Genomic DNA, 20153 nt, shown 5'->3' with positions numbered 1-20153 from the left:
ACTGCTTGATTCACTTTGTTCCCTTCCCTACTAGATAATATAATCAGATTCTGAAAGAAAGCCTTTCTGCTTCTGACAATGTTCTCTATGTAATTTTTTTCATCTTGTCCAGAGCAGGTATACAAAAATCCACTTAAATGACTCCAGATAATTTCAAGTCTACCCAACAAGCCCTTACAATAAGAAACTACCAGGAAAACTCATGCAAGAATGAGATACATATGTAATGAAACAGACTATCAGGGAAGTTTTAGAGTTTCTCTTCTGAAGTAGCTGAGGTAGTTTGACAACACTGAAAATAAAACCCCTGCAGAGTTCTCCTTCTGCCCACAACAAAGCTTATGGCCCTGTAGATTTTCTCCATACTGTTTCTCTGAAAGGTTCAACCAGGCTCAGTTTCAGCAAAGCAATTAAGCCAAGAGTTGCTTAATTGCTTTTCTGATTAAGGATGTGCTTACAGAAAAGCGTATGCTTTTCTGATGAAATGAGTCAGCTTTATGCTGTGTACATCAAATCTCTTGAAAAGATGCCACAATGATCCATCCTTCTCAAAGAAGTCAATTAACACTGATGTACACAAGAAGAACTAAAATCTCAAATGAGGTCTAAAGAGATCTAAGTCATCGTCATAAAAACACTCCCTGTAGACTGAAGGGTACAATGTTTGCAAAGTGGTTAGGGACCTGCATCTGAAGAAGCACTTACTTAAATGGAAAGTGTCATCACTGTCAATATGTGAGACAAAGCCATGAAAGTAAAATATGGTTTGCCAAGTTTCAGTCCACAGAAGAACAAGACAGCATCAGACAAAGCAAGTACAAAAGCCCATTGGCCTCCAGCCTTTTGAGTGGCACTTATAAGTTGCTTTTACCATATAACCTGTAGAAAACTGGTTAATTATTATTGTTATGACTGCTATTAAACAGTAGCTTGAAGAATTCATTCTCTTCCATTAAAAGGAAATGTTATGCTTCAAGCCTTTTAAAAGTGACAATGATTTACAAAATGGAGGGGTTGGTGGGTTTCAACTATTTAACAGTGCTTATTGATATTAGGGCAGGAAGGGTGCTAGTATCTTGTCCCTCCATAGGTCCAGTCTTTGTTGACTATGGGGGATTGCAAAGTATCAGAATGCAGAGGGGAGGGGTGTCCTCAGGTGTTGTTTTCTTCTCCTCTTTCCAGTGCTGTCAGTGGAGAGAAGCCAGATACCACCTCCTTGGCTTGCTTTCTGGCCATGAATGCCCCTTGGCTGCTCCACTTTCACCAAAGAGCAGAAACTGTATCTGTTTCTGCAGCAAGTCTCACCCCCACCTCCCTCTGAGTTGTCCTAGGATGGTGAAAAAGTAATGGTTCATCAACGGAGGGCAGCTTTGCAGTGGTTGCTCAACCCTAGAATTCCTCTACCCCTGCACATGGTAACTATCAATAATGTTGGCCTAGCTTTTCAGGCTTAAATATAGGCAATGATTAAATATATCTTTACCAACATCAGGCCAATTGTCTTTAACAGCATTTTAATTTAAGTTGGCTTACTGATTGCCCTAAGGAAGATTACATTGGATGGGCTATAAAACAGTTGTTGTTGTTGTTGTTGCTGTTATTTAAACTCCTATTCACAGTTTACACAAAAATCCTTAGTTTGTTTGTCTGGCATTTAAGGCATTTCAGACAGTGTGATTTTTACACATTATATTCAAAAGCAGGGAAGCCTATTTATTTGCAAGAATCACCTCTGTACATCTTTAGTTTCCTGGGAACATTTCCTGGCTGCAAATACAGACAAGTGAATCTACTTGCATCTGTTCTGTAAAAGTTTCAGTGTATGCAGATTTTGCATCAGTACTGCTTCAATTCAGCCTGTTTCTGAACCAGCTCAAAAGGGTCATTTGGTTTCCCAATGCATGCATGAAGGACTGAATTTCTTCCAGGCCAGACTGGTCAGGAATTCTGGTTGGGGGGGGGGATCATCCAGGCATGGAATTGGAGTCACTGTGTATGGGCAGGGTGTTCTGGATTTCCTCATTGTGCAGGGGGTTGGACTAGATGACCCTGGAGGTCCCTTCCAACTATATGATTCTAAGTGCAAGAGTCTGTTACATTGGGCTATAGCCAGCCCTTCTCACTATATGGGCTGGCAACAGTTCTAAGGACGGCCAGACGGTCCTAGGACATTTTACAGGTGGGTGCAGTGACATCACATTTGGCCTCCCTGCTTCAAGTTACCTCTAATGCCCTCTCAATACTTTGCCATGATCACAATAGCTGTGTTTCCATCCAGAAATGTACAAGGAAACCAGCTTCCATCATTTAAATGGAATATGTAGGCAGATAAATAAATAAAATATGTAGGCAGAGCAAAACAGTGTTCTGAGAGGGGCACTGTACCCTTGTCTCTACGATGTCTGTTGCCCTGCTGCGACATGGATTAATAACACTATCAACCTGCACTAAGGCTAGTCAAGAAATATTCAGGATAAAAAGTTCTCATTGCTTTCTATGGGCAAGAGATTTCTGACATAGCTGATAATTTGATTGTGAAATCCCAGACCTATATTCTGTAGTGATACAGTCCCAGGAGGATTGTACTATTTGCGTTCTGCCAAGCATGTAGCTTAGTACATATTATTGGAGCTTATTATCAAGTAAATGTGATTCATGAAGGGCGTACTAGAGTGAACACTTATAATATTGTGACACAAACCATCTTGAAAAGAAGGAACAATTTAACACCACTATACAACTGAGATATAAACTCCTCCTTTCCCCCAGCTAATCCAGTCTAATTTTAAGACATCTTGAAAGGAATAATTTTTTTCAAACCATAAAAAAAATTCCAGATGCAGAAACAATAATTCTGCTGCATTTATCTGCAAATGCTTGATAAGGCTCTGGTTTTCCAGATATGGGATTCATTCGTTCTTTCTTGGAATATTTGGCTTCAAACTGGGGCCGTATTTCTTCCTAAAGAGTAAATAGACAGTTTAAAAATAGAATTAGACAAATATAAACTTTTCACAGTATTTACCAACTAATCTTTAGTAGTTAAACTTAAACCAGGAAAGCAGGCAGCATAATGTAAAAATATCTGCAGGATAACTAGCAAAAACTTCTGAAAGGAATTCCTACAGTAGTCAGTTCTCAACCCTGAGTGTGGGGACACTATGCTCCTTCGGAAGGGGAGCTCCAGGAATTTTTCTGCTTCTGGCAGTTGCAGAAATCCTTCTAAAAGAGGAAGGATCACAGCTGTCACTGCCTCCCTGAGCTGGACATAAGACAGAATAGCTTTGATGCTGATCCTGCAGAAGTTCCTGCTTGCACAGAGCAGTATTTACAACCACGCCATTGCAGGCTGAGTCAAATGAACCCTTGTGCTTTTTTGCTTTTAATGAAGAAGGGTGTTTCAAGTTGTGTGCAAACAGGAAGATTTAGGAAATGGCGGTAGCAGCTTCTTCAATATGCCAAGTCTGGTCAGGCTCCAGGGCTGACAGCAGATGGTAGTAGTTAATAGAAGTTGAATAAACATGCATAATCTCTTTATCTAAGTCCAGTGAAAAATAGATTACTTGGTAGAGATTTGTTTCCTCTTCTGCTTCTACCAAGAGAGCCTTTATTTACTGAGGAAGGTATACCTGACCCAGAAGGGAAACCTCCATAGCTACTTGATGCTGTATTGTTTGTAACTCAAAGAAGTGACAGTCTTGCATCCTCAGAACAAAATCTCTTGTAGGCTGCCCTTTCATAGCCTCAACATCTGGATATAGGATGCACTTGTAAAAATTAGGTGAGAAAACTGTCAACACTGCAGGGCTCTGAGCTAAGTGTCTGCATCTATATGTTGCTGGGAATTGCACTAACCTATGACTGGTTTGCAATTGGTTTGTCCTGTTGGGACAAACCCATTCAGTTGTAACAATGCATTTGCACCAGGTCTTTTGTATTACAAATAACTAGTTCCGAAATACTCTATTTAAAATCTAGCTACTTTTCAGCCAGAGAGATAAACACATGCTTTATTTGACCATTGAAATCAGTGGGACTCCCAGCCACTTACCAACTGTACATATTTAACTAGTGCAATGTATATATGCTAACTAGATGTGCAAAATGTAGCTCAAATACTGGAGCACACACTCCAAATATATCTAGACCAGAACTTTTGTTTTATTGAACTGTTAATTTTGAGGCTTTCCCAAACATAGGAGGCATAAGCTGACCCAATAAAAATATTTCAAAAGCATCCCCTTTTTCCCGTGACTGGGAGTCTTTTTGACAGAAAATGGCTGAAAGGATTCTTCCATTCCCTGTTGTTACAAAGAGGCTTCCAATAGCCCTCAGTCTAGCTGTTTTCACATGACACAGTGTCACAACAAATCCAGACTGAACCTATGTTACTCCAGAGCATCACAATGTTATATATACCGCCCTGGGCTTATATACTGCCCTGAGACGTCACAGGGAGGGGTGGTATATAAACTGAACAAATAAATAAATAATTTGTAGCACAGCTGCTAATGACTTTATTTTTAGGAACTTCACCTACTGTGTCAGGGACTCAGCTAACAGGAAGGGTCAGGGCCTAGAAAGGTTCAAAAAGAACAAGCCAGGACAACAGATCATTTGCTGTGCAAACATTCCCCCCCCCCCAATATTGAAGGGAAGTTTTGCTAGATTTTCTTCCTGGTGCAGCAGTGGGGTGGGGTGGGGGAACCTGCCACATATCCACACACACCTCCTCCTCTTCCCAGTCTATCAAATCCCAGTCATAGGCAATTACTGCTCGTCTTCTCTTCCAAAATTCCAGGAAAACAGTTGCTATAGCAAAAAAATTGAAAGAAAAAGAAGTATAATATCACACCGTGGAGAGAAAATGTGCTACTTATTATCACATTACTACCAAATACCACCATGATACAATATAGTTTTTTTAACTTATCAAACTACATTCAAAATATCTTCTTTCAGAAAACCACTTCTCAAATACGAATTAAGTTTAAGAGACTGAGATTACTGATGTAAAACACTGATTTTTAAATAAGAGAAATCATTTGAAGGGTATACTCTCTCTCTCTTTCCAACCTAGAAGCATACACGTTATTCTTGCAGATTAGCCACTAATTATAAAACACCTCCATTTTGTTTATATTTATCCACTATCATTCCCATCTTGGTGCTGTAACCAGCATCTCTCCAAGTTTTCTATCAGAGAAATTTCCAGTGATTATTGGAACAAAAGGCAGAGAGTCAGGGCACAAAGCAGGACAACACCTTATTCTGTCACACTAATGGATTGCCATGAGAAGCCTAATCCTCACCTAATAACTGGCATTCAAACCATTATCCATTGATTGATCAGCCAGTAGCAGTCCCTATTATCATAACTGCAAAAAGGATCCATGCCTATAGATGGACAAGCCTCTATTAAGTTTTCTGTTTTGGAGAAGTTGTCCAAAAACACAGAATGAGACTGCCTTCAAATACACAACCATTCTACACCTTTCCTCATTCTCCTACTTTATTTGGAATTATTGCCAGAACTCTGCATGACTCTCTTTTCTCCCTTGCCTAGCCTCGTTACATACATGAGCTGCCAACTCTAATGCTTTCCCAAGCAAGGTTTTCTGTTTGTGATGTGACACTAGCCCTCTAACTGGGGACAGAATCCTTCCTCAAAGCGTACGTTCTGACTTTCAAACCACTGGTTGCATTCATACATGGATGCCTATTAGCACATGACACATACCCTTGTTTGTTTTCACCTTTTAGCTTTTGCTGCCTAGATGCTTGGACTGTTGCACTGGAGTTTAGACCTTCAAAGTACTGGAAGCTATAGTCTTCCTGCAGTCTTTCTTGCTCTATCTCTTTGGCCTCTCACTTTACCTCTTGAGCAATGCATAAAATCTGCATGTGTAGAATGACTGGCTCTGTTAGGGAGTTTCTAGAATTCAGTATTGTTGTTCAGTATTGCTTTGACTGTTTGAGAGTTCTAATTCTCCAGGCCGAACCTTTGTTGTTAGTCTGCTTACTTTTTGTTTGTTTGTTTTTCATTATATCCAGATCTATGTTCTTTCCAAGCTTGTAGCACAGGCCTCCAGCTGTAGACATAGTCCCTCAAGAACATAAGAAGAGTCCTACTGGATCAGACCAATGGTCTATCTAGTCCAGAATTCTGTCTCACACGTAACCAACCAATTCCTCTGGAGGGTCAACAACAGGGAACAAAGGCTAAGACCTTCCTCTGATGTTGCCTGATTCGGAGGTTTAGTGCCTTTGAATGTGGAAGTTCCCCTCAGTCACCTTGGCTAATAGCTATCTCTTATTACTGTTGGGCTGGTCACTTTCTAGAACTGAAGCCAAGAGCTCCTTAGGTTTGGACCGAGTGGCAGCAGAAGTCTCTGTATGATCAGGATATTTTACTGTCGATCTGGGCTCACATGGAGAATTGGGCTATACTCACACGGACATATATCTAGGGGAGACATGTCTTCTGACCATGCTTAGTAACACAACTTTAAAAGATTTCTAACCAAATGAATCTATCTAAAGTGGAAATCTAATTTCATAGATGTAGGTGGACAGAGGAATGCTGTCTCCGCTTCTTTGTAATAGCATTTTGCTCCCTTTGGGGAACTATAAATACACAAAGGAAATGTACAATGACTAACTTCTACAGATTTAAGATTATTCCTGAACTAAACACAGTCTGTAAATTGCCAGAGAAAGGATTTGACTATGTTCATCCCCACAGGAAGGTTTGTACAAACTCTGCAGAACATTTCATCTCAGCAGGATGTATTTTTAAAGGACGTCAGAGCTCCATTATCAGAAAATGTGATTTCACTCCATTTTCAAGATGATCTAATTCCATTAATATAATTATGGATTGTATTGGCAAATAACTGACCGAGCACAAGTACATTAGAAATCTGTAGTTAATTTGGATATATTTATTTGTGCTACCAATTGCAAGAATACATTGGGAACTCTTTTCTGAATCACTGTTAATTAGGGGAAAAGTTGTTTTATTTAAGAGATTTCGATGCCACCTCCAAAGCCTATCCTAAAAACTATGAAATAGATTTAGAGTTGGGGGAAAAAACTTCCTGATTCTATCTCTTTCTGCAGTTTAGCACAATGGTTCCAACAACTGGACTATTACTCTCTTGTAGGCAGGTCACAGGGCCAGGTGGGAGAAGGAGGAGGAAGAGTGTAAGATATTAGAGGAGGCTTAGGGTTACTGACCTCCAGGGAGAATTACAACTGATCTCCAGACTACAGAAGCCAGTTCCCCTGGAAAAATGGTTGTTTTGGAAGTTAAACTCTATGGCATCATATTCCACTGAGACCCCTTACCAATCCCTGTCTCTCTAGGTTTCATCCCCAAATTTCCGGGAATTTCCCATCCTGCAATTTGCAACTGGAATGTGGAAGCTTGATGACAAATTTTGGCTTGCCTCTGCAAATGTAGAAAGTACAGTGTATTGTTCAGTGGGGAAGGGGGGGGGGTTGCATCAAGGCAGAATGAAGAAAAATAAATGATACAGTGCAGATGTAAACAGAAATCCTATCCTGGGAGAAAAAATTGATAAACATGTTCTAACTTCAGATCAGGACTTACCCCACACTGCCATGAAAACAGCAAAGAAGACTGTAGCTCCATTGTCAAAAAGATGAGTTACCTGTAAAAAGAAAACCAGCTTAACCTTTTATTTTAAATTGTAAAACATTTGTAAAAATACGTAAAAAAAATGTCCATCCCATCCTATTTCTGGGACAGTTCCACTGCAGCATTTACTCCCTGAATGTAACTACTAATTGCAAACACACACACACCAAACAGCCATTTTTATTACAATAGTATGCTTGGTGCTGTATTCTTAGTATTCCAGCAGCAGTTGCACATCCATAGACAATGTACTCATTTGACCCTGAATTAAATTTAATGCCTCTGGAAGTCTGAAAAAGCAAATGATATTTTCTCATGATATTAAATAAAACATGAATGATTCTCGAAAAGACATTTTGAATTTTTACCTTGGCATAAACACAGCTATCTGACAACTTCATGAAGGGGCAGTATTTATCACATATAGGACACATGATAATGTCTGTAGCTTGGCAGACTTCTTTACTGGAAAAAAGAAGAGATAACAATTAATACATTATTTTGTAATTAACATAATTAAAATAATATTCATAATTTAAAGACTGGGGTGGCTGGAACAGAAAGTCTTCTAGTAAACACACAAATCCTGGAATGTGTCATTTTTCCCTCAGGCATAAAAAAATGTTGTTGTATATGTGTTTATCAGTTGATTATTCATAATTTAATGACTTGCAACTATTTGAATAAACACATTACTGTAAAGCAGGGGTAGTCAAACTGCGGCCCTCCAGATGTCCATGGACTACAATTCCCAGGAGCCCCCTGCTAGCGTTCACTGGCGGGGGCTCCTGGGAATTGTAGTCCATGGACATCTGGAGGGCCGCAGTTTGACTACCCCTGCTGTAAAGCATTGTATTTAATAACATATGTAGGGTTTTATCTGGGATGACTTATCTGCCATGTTCAAGCCACCACTTGACTAGTTGGGAGATAAATTTGAACATGAGAACCAGTCACAAGACTTAACCTTGAAGTTAATGTGCTGCAGCCTTTTGGCAGATTTCTTTTTCTAGCACCATCTGCCTGCATTATGTTGCTGGGGTCTGACAGGAGAAAGGGAAAACAAATTGCACAAGGATGTAAAATGGAACCAAGTATGGAAAGTATCTGGTAAATAGGAATGCCAGACTCTAGGTAGGAGGATCCCCCCAGAATTACAGCTCATCTCCAGACTACAGAGATCAGTTCCCCTGGAGAAAATGGATGCTTTGGAGGATGGACTCTGGTGTATCCCACTGAAGTCCCTGCCCTCCCCAGGCTCTATTCTATTCCTCACTGGAAAACTGCAAGTTCAGATCAGAAACCCGGGGGGGGGGGGATCAGGGGAGAAACTGTATTTGGAAAACAGGAGTAATTGATTATTTAAGATTGCTGGTGTAGAAATTTGCACTTGTGCAGAAATGGTCTCACGGTCTGAAGTGAGCAGTGACTCACGAAGGCTTGTACCCTGCCACATATCTTGTTAGTTTTTAAGGTGCTACTGGAATCTTGCTGTTTTCTACAGCAATGTTCGCACTTTACCTGACTTGGCAGTGGCTCAGTGTGGCGACTCCATATAAAAAGACAAATAGTCCAATGAAGGCAGCTGGAAAGAGCATTCCTGTGTACCAGCCTAACCAGGCGAAGTACAAGCCAATTTTCTCACCAAAATACCGTCTGCAAAAACACAATGTAACAAGATTACAGATCACCATTTTCTGTAGTATTTTAAGTACTGATGGTTAACATCAAGGACATTCTTGGAGGAGCCAGGACTACAATTAAGGTATTAGTTGTTGTTGTTTTTTAATTCCACTACATTTCTGGGAATTTATTCCCTTGAAGAAGTACCAGAGAACTCCCCTCACCATTCATTTTTAATGTCCATATACTCTTTCAAATTTGTTTCACTTGGTAAAAGAAATCCCAAAGTTAGACTCCATCCCAATGGAGAAACACTAACATCAGCTTTGTATTTTTGAAAATAATTCTATAATATTCAGTAATTAATAGGTTATAGGGCATTTATTTTTGGTAGCATTTTCTTTCTTCCTTTCACCTAGAGAATTTACCTCATATATGACATTAACTGAGGGAATGTTTACATGATTAATATATGTGGCTGTCTTTTGGCAGTTGATTATTTGGGTTAATAGACAGAGTGTGTGTGGGGGAGAGTGGGATTTCAAATTCTGCGTGGGGATAGGAGCAATATTTCCTGCAAGGGCCAAATATCTAATCTTGGAAACATGTAAACAGACATTAATTCAACTATTGACATTTCTCAAACCACTTGGTTACCATTATATTCCATGTGGCTATCCTGGGTCATTGTTAGGAGAAAAAAACACAATGTTGCTTCCAGGTTAGACAATATAAATAACAGGCTGTATACAGGGTTTTATCATCTTCATGCATCAATAAATAGAAACTAGGCCAGAAACATACAGATAAATGGTTGAAGCCGAACTTGGTTTTCAGGGATTCTCACAGGGTTCTAGCAAACAAAGCATATTCAATAATAAATCAGAGGGTATTTGTTTTTATTTTCCTTTTTTCCTCTCCGATTCCCTACAGGCTTTTCTCACATACAGTGTTAAGTATCAGTAAGCATACCTGATTAATTTATGTGGCTAATATCTGGGAATAAACTGAGCAGATGTGAAATTTGATCCTAATAATAGATTATTCTGTTCCCAGGGTCAGGATTAACCAACACAACAATAGTATCCCCAACTTTTCTACTTTACAAAGAAATGTATGTAATCCAATAGTATGAGAAACAGCCAAGATCAGAATGGGAATAAAACTTGCAAATCATTGCAAATGGTGAGAAGTTTGGCTTTCATAGGCCACTGGTTGTGTGTTTGTGTGCATAAAATGTGAAGAATAGCACTACAATACGCACACATGTATACTTCCTGTCAGCACAGGCAGATTTCCCATCAGAATGATGGACATTTTGCTAATGTAAAATTAAGGGATGACTGGCCTTAAATGAATGCAATCTAAACTACATGCCAGTCCAACCAATTTATCTACTTGCCCTAACTTCATTCACAACACCTAATGGCTGAGAGAGCCTGACCTATAAGCTATACCAAAAGCCAGATGTGGTCAAACTGTGTTTCTTTCTGTCTTGTGAGTCTTCTGGCTACAGAGATAACTGTATAACATCATTCTTTGTGATGACGGCAGTGGAGCTGGCAACACACAAAGACCTGGCAATAGTCACAGACCTTTGCCTCAGCTGCATGACAGAACCTTCTGGCGTAATTGCTTGGCTAACACACTGAATAGTAATCTCTGTCTGCTTCTGTTAGAAGGCAAACTTGAAAAGCCTGTAAGATTTACTACAAATATTTACATTGCCTACTTGAAAATCCAAGTCTATAATTTAAAACTGTGAAGTAAAGTAGGGGCAACAGAATCTTTATGCGGCTAGGCCCTTTTACAAGCACCAAGGTTTCTTCTTGCCATATCCTAAACTTAAAGCTGTTCCAATTGTCCACTTTTTCTGTGCTTGAGAGCGCTGACCACTTCTACAGCTATAAAAAACAGTGATTTTATAACAGCCCCAGTATCATTACACAGCTTTAATCTATGCATGTAAAAACAGTGGGTACATCAAATTATGGCTCCATGTGAGTGGAATCCACAAGGCTTCATCTACCTTACATTTTAAATAGCCAGCAGCTGTTTCATTGGCATATGGAGGCCCAGAAGCCACTAAATGAGGTACTGCACTGTTAATTACTTTGATCAATCACAGTTATCAAATAAACAATGGTATGCTAGTCCTTAAATCATTTTTCATATCCTAAAAAGCCCTGCCTCTTCTCCAGGGCTTTGAACCAATTCGTGTGATTTTGGCCACATAAAAACCCAAGTGACTGTCAGCCAGTCAGAGCCCATGAAACTCCACTGGATGGGAAGGGGTGAGTCATCCTCAGCTTGAGAATCATGAAGAAACCTGGAATAGAGCATCAGGTAGCCAGGTTTTTATTTCAGTTAAACAAATAAGCATAATTCCTAACTGGTGTGTGTAGCTTCTATGGTAAAGTGTTCTGTGAAAGAAAAGCCTTGAAACTGCTGTGGTATCCTGTCCAGAGAAAGGGGAATCAAATCTCTCTTTGACAGCCAGCTTTATATATCTAAGTTATCCACACATCATATTTACCCTATTAAATACTTTGTTTTCTGTTAAACAATCCTTTGTTGTTCATCTTCATCTATGTCTTGTCTATCAAGTCAAAAATCTAAGAAGCAGCGGTACTATCTTAGTCTAGCAAGTTTGCAAGCAAGCGACCTTTAGTTTACATATTACAATTTTTTTATTGTAAAGCTTTTTATATGATTGTGGGTAGATGGGATATAAAACATCTATAGGAGAGGCCATAGTGGGTGACTGGATAGTCTCCAGTCAAGAAGGCAGTCACCTCAGATTCTCCCCACCCTTCACCCAATAGCCATCACAGACTGGATTGCAGAACTCAGTTTATTAATACACTATCAGCTGCTGCAGCTTGAATGCATTAAAAGGATATCAAGAATTGGACTTCATTATGGACACAGCTCAAGTATCACATTTTCATTTTTAAAAACTTGCTCAGAAATCAAGATGACCACAATAACTGATTAGCAGAATTCTTAACAAACTGATACATCATCCCCAAATTAATGCCAATATGCACAAATTAACTCAAGCACTAACAGAGGTTGTTTGTCTTGCATGTGCTTTAACTGCCAAGTTGACAGTATTGCTAACAACCATACAAATTATCATGAGGATCAGAAAATTTATTTGGGAATTAACATATCATGGTGTGTCAGGGGTACAAAGACAGCCAACTGGGAAAAAAGGGTTTGCTTCCATTTTCTATTCATATAGATGCACCTTTAGAATTGTTGCTGTAACATCAGTTTGTAAAGTAAACTGTATTTAGGCAGAAAAGAGATCAATCATGCTCTTTAGCAAAATGTGTTGATATATACTTTGTGAAGAACCTACACACATCACATCACTTCATGGGTACACACATACTTAAGATTGCAGTTTCATTCACACACTTTGTTTCATTGTTTATTTCTGGCAACTTTTGTAGCCAGCTGGTGAGATTACACTGAAATTAATTACTGTTGAGTGTGTGAAATTGATGGCACTGCACATTTAAGACTTCAGTTTTATAGCTAGAGAAGATGCATGTAAACAAAAGGGGGAGAACCTTTTTCAGTCCCGTAGCAATATGGTCCCGTAGAACTTCATGTAGGAAACAGGAGACTGGCCGGATTGGTCTCTGTGCCTTGTTCACTCCTTGGCCTCTCTACTCATGATGAGTAATGGTAATAAAGTGTTACTTTATAGTTGTAAAGCTAGTTCAGAAGCCTCCAAATATATATCTAAATGTTAGTAAATTACCACAGATGTCTTGTGTATTTAATAAATCCAGGGTCTTACCTTGCCCACAATAGAAAGATCTCATTTTGCTCAAATCATGTTTGCACAACTCTACTTGATGGATAAACATGTACTGTCAATTGAAACGGTGGTTTTAACATGTGTTGTGTTATGTGGGCTTATGTGTCCTTTCCCTCTCACTGTAACTCTGGATACCAAGAGTTCATTCAATTGGCCATTCAAGCCAAATTGACCTCTTAGGACACAAATAACCAGAAGTAAATACTACTGCAAGAGAATGATCCCAACAAAATAACAACATTCATTGCTGACATAATTCACAGACACAGAAAATTCTCATTTGTTTTCTAGACAGAGGGAAATAAATCAATATCTTGACCTGAGAAAAGGAGAAAACAATACAGTGGGGGTGCTAAAATACCTTGGAAAACAACTGTCAAAGAACAAAATAATCCAGTGACCAGAACTCTGAAATGGACTTCTATTTCCATAATATTTAGGAATGCCTGTATAGGATTCAAGCCTACATAGCATTATTCAACTTAACCCTGGAAATATCTCATTGACCAATTATGCACAGGGTAGAATGCCCAGGCTGGCAGCGACAGGGCTGTGAGGCTTATCTGCGATTATGCCCGACATTGCCACCCCCCTGGGCACCACTGAGCCCTGGCCCAACTCAGGCCCTCAGATTCCCAGTGGTAAGAGAACTTGGAGTCTTCCATATTCCCTGAGAAGCCATGGGAACCATCGGGGCCTAGAGTGGACTAGCCCTGTGCATAATCAAAGAGCTGGGCCTTTTGGCCTGGCTCTTCTCCCAACATACAGTGTCCCTGCAGGGACACCACACACCCCTGCCAGATTTGTGGAGCTGCAGAGCTGGACGGGGTGTTCCCCCACCCCCACCTAGGTGGGGGAGTGGTGTGCCTCTCCCCTGCCATAGTGGTGTAGGCCCCTCTGGACCCCGCTTCGCCACTGCTGCCGCAAAGCGTACCTGGCACTTCCAGCTCCGTGTTGTGCTTGTGCAGCTGCATACACCAAGGGAGCCCCTCCCCCATGCACACATGGGAAATGGCCGGGCATCCCACCCTGCCACAGTGGCATGGCGGCAGCCTGCCATGGCTACCACCATGCATAATTGGTCATTGTGATACAGAGCACATTTGAAACAGAATCATTTGAAAGAAAATGGTGGTTATATATGATCAAAATAAACATTGGCCAGAACATTACACAACTAAAAGAAATTGTGAAAGATAGAAAATTATGGCAACAGCTGAACCATAGGATTGCCAAGAGTTGGATCAACTGAATGGCTAAAATCATCACCATCAGAATAAATAAGAGAATCTGAAAGCCGCTCTTCAGACAAATTACACATCATGCATACTTCTTTTAGAGCCTCTTGTGGTGCAGAGTGGTAAGGCAGCCATCTGAAAGCTCTGCCCATGAGGCTGGGAGTTCAATCCTAGCAGCCAGCTCAAGGTTGACTCAGCCTTCCATCCTTCCGAGGTCGGTAAAATGAGTACCCAGCTTGCTGGGGGGTAAATGGTAATGACTGGGGAAGGCACTGGCAAACCACCCCGTATTGAGTCTGCCATGAAAACGCTAGGGGGCATCACCCCAAGGGTCAGACATGACCCGGTGCTTGCACAGGGGTTACCTTTACCTTTACCTTTTTATACTTCTTTTACTGTACTTCCTTAGTGAATGTTCTCTCCTGAAATAATATTCCACTCTAAAATATTACAAGATATGAGCTTGCTGGTCCCTGGTAAACTTCTATGATTTTTTCTATTTAGGAACAACTAAAACTATAGAGTAAATAAATTTGTATGGCAGGTGCTGTGTATTAAAAAGTGTTTCACTGGAGTGTGTAGTTTGTAGGCTTAAAGAGCCAGTTTGGTGTAGTTGTTAGGAGTGCGGACTTCTAATCTGGCATGCCGGGTTCGATTCTGCACTCCCCCACATGCAGCCAGCTGGGTGACCTTGGATTCACCACAGCACTGATATAGTTGTTCCTACCGAGCAGTGATATCAGGACTCTTTCAGCCTCACCCACCTCACAGGTTGTCTGTTGTGGGGAGAGAAAAGGGAAAGCGGCTGTAAGCCGCTTTGAGACTCCTTCGGGTAGTGAAAAGCAGCATATAAGAACCAACCTACTTCTTCTAAAACAATCCTCCTAAATCCCCAGGAAATGTGTCCTTCAATGTCACTCCAATCCTAACCACTGGTACTGGCATATCTGCCTGCAATGCAGAGGCAACAGCACATTCAGAGCTGGCAGAAAGGTTGGCATTCCTCTGAAGCAGCACTTAAGTGTTGGCATTCCAAATGGTAGGATTGGGATGCAAGCCACTGCTTTTTCCCCTCACTAAGGAAATTATGTTTACACTTGTGACTTCATACTGCAGTCCTTCTGAAGGCAAGATGCCCTTACGGGGTGCCAATGTGAGTTTAATTTAATCTATGGCCAGAAATGTACCATGTGCCAGAAATATAGTTTGTTATGGCCACCAAATAAAGTTTAACACTTAGTGCAAGATAACGGCACTAGTCATCCAGGTAGCTACTACCATAGATCCTAATTTTGTCAGTGGTACAAGCTGCTTTTTTAAAAAGCTGCGGAGCAACTCATCTTTGGAAGTAACACAGCTGAGCTGCCGGTCTGAATACAGCTGCGCGCTCTGGCCACTTCAGCGAACCCTGCAGCCCGAGGCGGCCAGTGCCGTGGCACGGAGGGGCAGCTCCGGCTGTGGTGCGCCAGCCAGTGCCTGCATGCAGGCACAGAGCTCAGCATCTGTGTGTGCCAGCATAGCCCCTCCCCTCCACGCTGTTGGCTGCCTCGCTTTGCGGTGCTTGCTGAAGCGGCTGAAACGCACTGGAGCATGCAACCCCAATTCACACAGCTAAGATATATATATAGAGATACACACAATGAAATTATTGGGGGTGGGGGGGTACCATACATTTCCCTACCACAGTATGTGGTGATTTCATATATACACCAATGAATACATATGGTCTTTTAAAAGGTTTTACCGTACAAGATCCAAAGGCTGGTATTTATACCAAGCTCCCCACGATGCCCAGCACTCGTAGAGCAGATGCCTGTGGTTTTCCGGCCCATGGGTTCTTATGGATTTTTTACTTCTGAAACCACCCTAAAATACATGTGATTAATGTGAAATTGGTTAAGAAATATTCATTAAAAATTACCATTTCTGGTAATAAATGTATAAACCATGTAAAAAAAAAGGTGCACCATTATTGGAAACTGTTTTCCACAAAAGTTAATGCTTTTTTCTAAATACACATAGTGGCTCAGATAATTATTTTTGGCTGGTATGGGGAAGAGGCCACAACCTCCCAGAGAAAAATGTGCCTAGAAGGAAAACATTATATAGAAAGCTAGTCATGCAGGTTAGAATGACGGACTGGGATGTGGAAAATGTGGCTTCAAATCCCCCCCTGCCATGAGTTTACAGCTGCATGCATGCAAACTGTTATTTCACATGTACAAATATACACAGAAGTACAACATAGCACCTTGAATATTGTGAAGATATGCTGTCACCCTCATTGGATTGCCTATTGCAACATGTTTTGCACTGAAATTGCTCTTGAAAACTTTTGTGATGTTTCTGCTAATGCAACTTCTGGTGGGAGATACTAGAATGAGAACACAATAACAGTGCTCCTTAATGTGTACTAACTCTCTAGTGCAGGATTTCTCAAACAGGGTCTCATGAAACCATGGGGATTTTTGACAACCTTGGAAGAAATTCCTCGATGGGTGAGAGTTAATTAATTTTAATATACTTTTGATGTGAGACGCATCTTCTGGCACATCTTGTCAAATGGAAATGTAGATGGAAGTGACGTTTGTTGTCCTGCCCATGAAGCATGCCAGAAGAGGGAGGGTCCAGCCAGCAGCCACACCAGCCCCTTGGGGCCCGGGCAGCTAATGCATGACCCACAGGGGCCGAGGCAGCAGCTGTCCCACCCCCTGAGGCCTTCACAGCAGCCGTACTGGCCTCTGGGGCCTAGCCAGCCACTGTGTTGGGGTTGAGGCAGCAGCAGAGGAGCAGGTAAGCAGGAGGGGGGAGGCAGGAGGGGGGAAGGGAAGGAAGGGAGTGTGTGTGCGTATTTGCATGTGACCTAACTTTGCATGTGAGGGGGTTGAGGCAGCAGCAGAGGAGCAGGTAAGCAGGAGGGGTGAACAGAAGGAAGTGAGTTTGTGTGTGTGCATGTGCACATGTGTTTGCTTGCTTGGAAGCAGGTAGGTTGGGAAACTAATAGGTAAAGGGGGAAATGGGAGGGGGGGAAAGAGAAGTAAGTGTGTGTGATGGCAAGTGAGGGAGGGGAGAGAAAGCAGGGAGAAGGTTAAGAAACCAACAGGTAAGGGGGGGAAACGGAGAGGGGGAGGGAAGGGAGTCTCTGTGTGTGTGTTTGCGAGGAAGGGGGACCTGAGAAAGTTACACCAGAGCAGGTATGTGTCAGGATAATTTATTTAAATTTGTTGAATGTTTATTGGGTGTTATGACCATATATGTTCATGTTGACCCGCTCTTCCCCCCCATGGCCAATGATGGGCCTGGAAGGGGTGGGAAGGGGAGGGGCCCTGGGTGGGCATGTACACAGCTATGCTTCCCAAACATATTATTCACAATTGTGATACTTCTGGGGTTTCTTGAAGCCTAAAGAATGTTTCAGGGGTTTCTCAACAGTAAAAAAGGTTGAGAAAGGCTACTTTAGTTTTTTGCAGATATGATTCAAGCTAGCTTTAAACCTCTAGAGCGCTAAAAGATACTCCAGACTAAACATAATTTTAGAAACATTTTCAGCATAATGAGTTCAGCCCCAGATGTGATTTTGCCAGCAGATTTATTATGCAACAGAATGTTTGTGATATATCATAGGCTTCGTTTATCTCACGGAACATACCCTCAGTTTTCTCCTAAATCTCTGAAAACCAAAATTAATGCCAGTGAGGAGAACAAGGCTAAAAGTGGTTTGAGAAAAAAATAAAGTGGAAAGATACCTCATGAAGAGGAAATGCAGCTTCATAGGAGCCATTAGTAAGCAATCGATTCAGACCTAGAAAACAAATTCAATATATTACAGGTAGGTCTGGAATTAGTATAATATTATTGGGCTGTGCATTGGTAGTTTTTAATGGTGTAACATTGGAGGAGAGTAGCCAAAGAAAAGAAAGAAAAAAATCTACAACTTTCTGGTTTAACACATTTCTCTTCACAGTTCCTTGTTAACTGGGTCTATATATGAACTTAGATATGACAGTGATTAGGACTGCAAGTAGAAGTAGGGCTGGACAAATATACCTTTTTATTTCTGTTTTTGTATGTTGTTGTGGCCATTTTCATTTTGCCCATTTTCACTGCAGGTATTCCTGATTTATTTGTTTCTTTACATCATTTCTACACAACTGACACAAAAATGTCATCAGACATTGTATAATAAAGACCTATGGATTCAATTTGTGCAAGAGGCACGAAACAGGGAGGGGAATATCTCCAGCTGGAAACTCTTGCCAAGTAGTAACATGAGTGGCTCCTTTTACTCTTACCTTAGCCACGAGGACAGTCTAATAGAAAGGTAAAATTGTCTGATGCCTTATACTTACCAATTTTGTTTTTGCCTTCTTCGTATTTTACTCTCTGTAAAATATGATGTACAATCCTAGTTCTTGTAGCGTTGCTGAAGAAAGTGTCTTTGTTGTGGATGATAAAGCTATTTTTGAAAGCACAAGGGGGGGGGAGAAGATAGTTATCATTTATTGCATAACAACTTCTACAAGGAAGTGTTTGACTTCTCTGACACACCAGCAACAGAACTCAAGAAAAGATAAGTCAATGAATTGCAGTATGAAATTTCTTCCCAGCAGAGTTGTTATGAAGACATTATACATGAAAGACAAATACTTAGAATGCTAACAAGAGCTTCGTGGGGTTTCTTATAGAATGCCATCAGCTTCAGTTCTCTAGTTCAGCTACAGTGATCAATGGATACAACCAAATACCTTTGCACATCTGAGGCTGCAGACTTATTAAAAACTAGTATCAAAGCCCAAAAATGGGCTTTGAAAGGCTTCCCTTTGGGCAGCAAAACCCACTTGCTGGCTCTGTGAGTTGGCGAGAAGGCTTTGCGGCCCAAAGGGAAGGGAATTCCCCCCCCACACACACACTGGTGCCACGGCCGCTTCCCTTTGGGCCGCAAAGCCCTCTCACTGGCTCTGCAAGGCGACGAGAGGGCTTTGCGGGCCGAAGGAAAGAGAATCCTCCCCCGTGCCCCACGGCCACGCCCACTCACTACCCACTTAGCCCTTAGCACGTTATTATTAACAGCGAGCCCGCTGTTACAGATAAGCCCACTGAGTAAACAATGTTTACTCCTGAGTAAACATGCATCAGATAGGACTGCATGCTTGATATCCGTGACATGTCAGTTTCCAACTTGACATTATGAACCCTAACAAAGCTGTTGGGATTAAGGAGCAACCTGACAATGGACTGTCATCTCAAACACCTAATACAAATATAGTGATGCTTATGCATGGCTACAGTGAGACACTTAAATTTAAATGATGCAGTACAGATGCCGGGGTATTATTTTATCCAGCTTTTATCATATCCATTTTTTTTAAATGCCAAGCTGCAGAAACAGTTTCCTAAGAGATGAGTAATTACTTTGATATGAATCCCATTAACTTGGAAAGTTCAAATCAGTTTTACTACAGCTAACAAACAAAATAAAGGGAATGCACCATGGTGACATCTAAAAAATAGCCTTGAACTAACTTGACTGCAGCTGGGAAGAAGCCAGCCAATTAATCTCTTTTGCTGGAAACTTTCCAGGTTACAAACTTCAGCTTTAGACCAAATATGATGTTGCTCTATAATAAATGTCTATGCGCCTCCTTGTTGATTGACCAAAAAAATCGATATGCATGCACAAACCTAGGTTTGGGCTATTTTTGCTTTGCTTGTTACATTTATTGAGGACACTAAGCGGGTGATCTACTCAGTGAGGATTACGTTAAATAAGGATTCTTAATTAAAAACAGACCCC

General features: G+C 41.0%; 1 protein-coding gene across 10 annotated transcripts in view; it reads right to left on the bottom strand.

The window, feature by feature from the left end:
- ANO4 (anoctamin 4) overlaps positions 1-20153 on the bottom strand; it is a 163266-nt gene that overhangs the window by 26034 nt on the left and 117079 nt on the right. For all 10 annotated transcript variants that reach the window (XR_013231294.1, XR_013231295.1, XM_077339174.1 and 7 more), the window contains 8 exons: positions 18709-18815; positions 18106-18161; positions 16104-16225; positions 9185-9319; positions 8032-8128; positions 7616-7676; positions 4730-4812; positions 2821-2961 (listed from right to left, as the gene is read on the bottom strand). Coding sequence is in view for 8 of the 10 variants with exons in the window: in XM_077339174.1 (XP_077195289.1) it covers positions 2821-2961; positions 4730-4812; positions 7616-7676; positions 8032-8128; positions 9185-9319; positions 16104-16225; positions 18106-18161; positions 18709-18815 (802 nt within the window). In the remaining 2 variants the exon portion in view is untranslated. The remainder of the gene's footprint in view (positions 1-2820; positions 2962-4729; positions 4813-7615; positions 7677-8031; positions 8129-9184; positions 9320-16103; positions 16226-18105; positions 18162-18708; positions 18816-20153) is intronic.

This window comes from Paroedura picta, chromosome 5 (genome assembly GCF_049243985.1).
Source record: "Paroedura picta isolate Pp20150507F chromosome 5, Ppicta_v3.0, whole genome shotgun sequence".
Classification (NCBI taxonomy): Eukaryota; Metazoa; Chordata; class Lepidosauria; order Squamata; family Gekkonidae; genus Paroedura; species Paroedura picta.
Note: the sequence above shows the minus strand (reverse complement) of the source record. Positions and strands in the feature narration are given on the sequence as shown.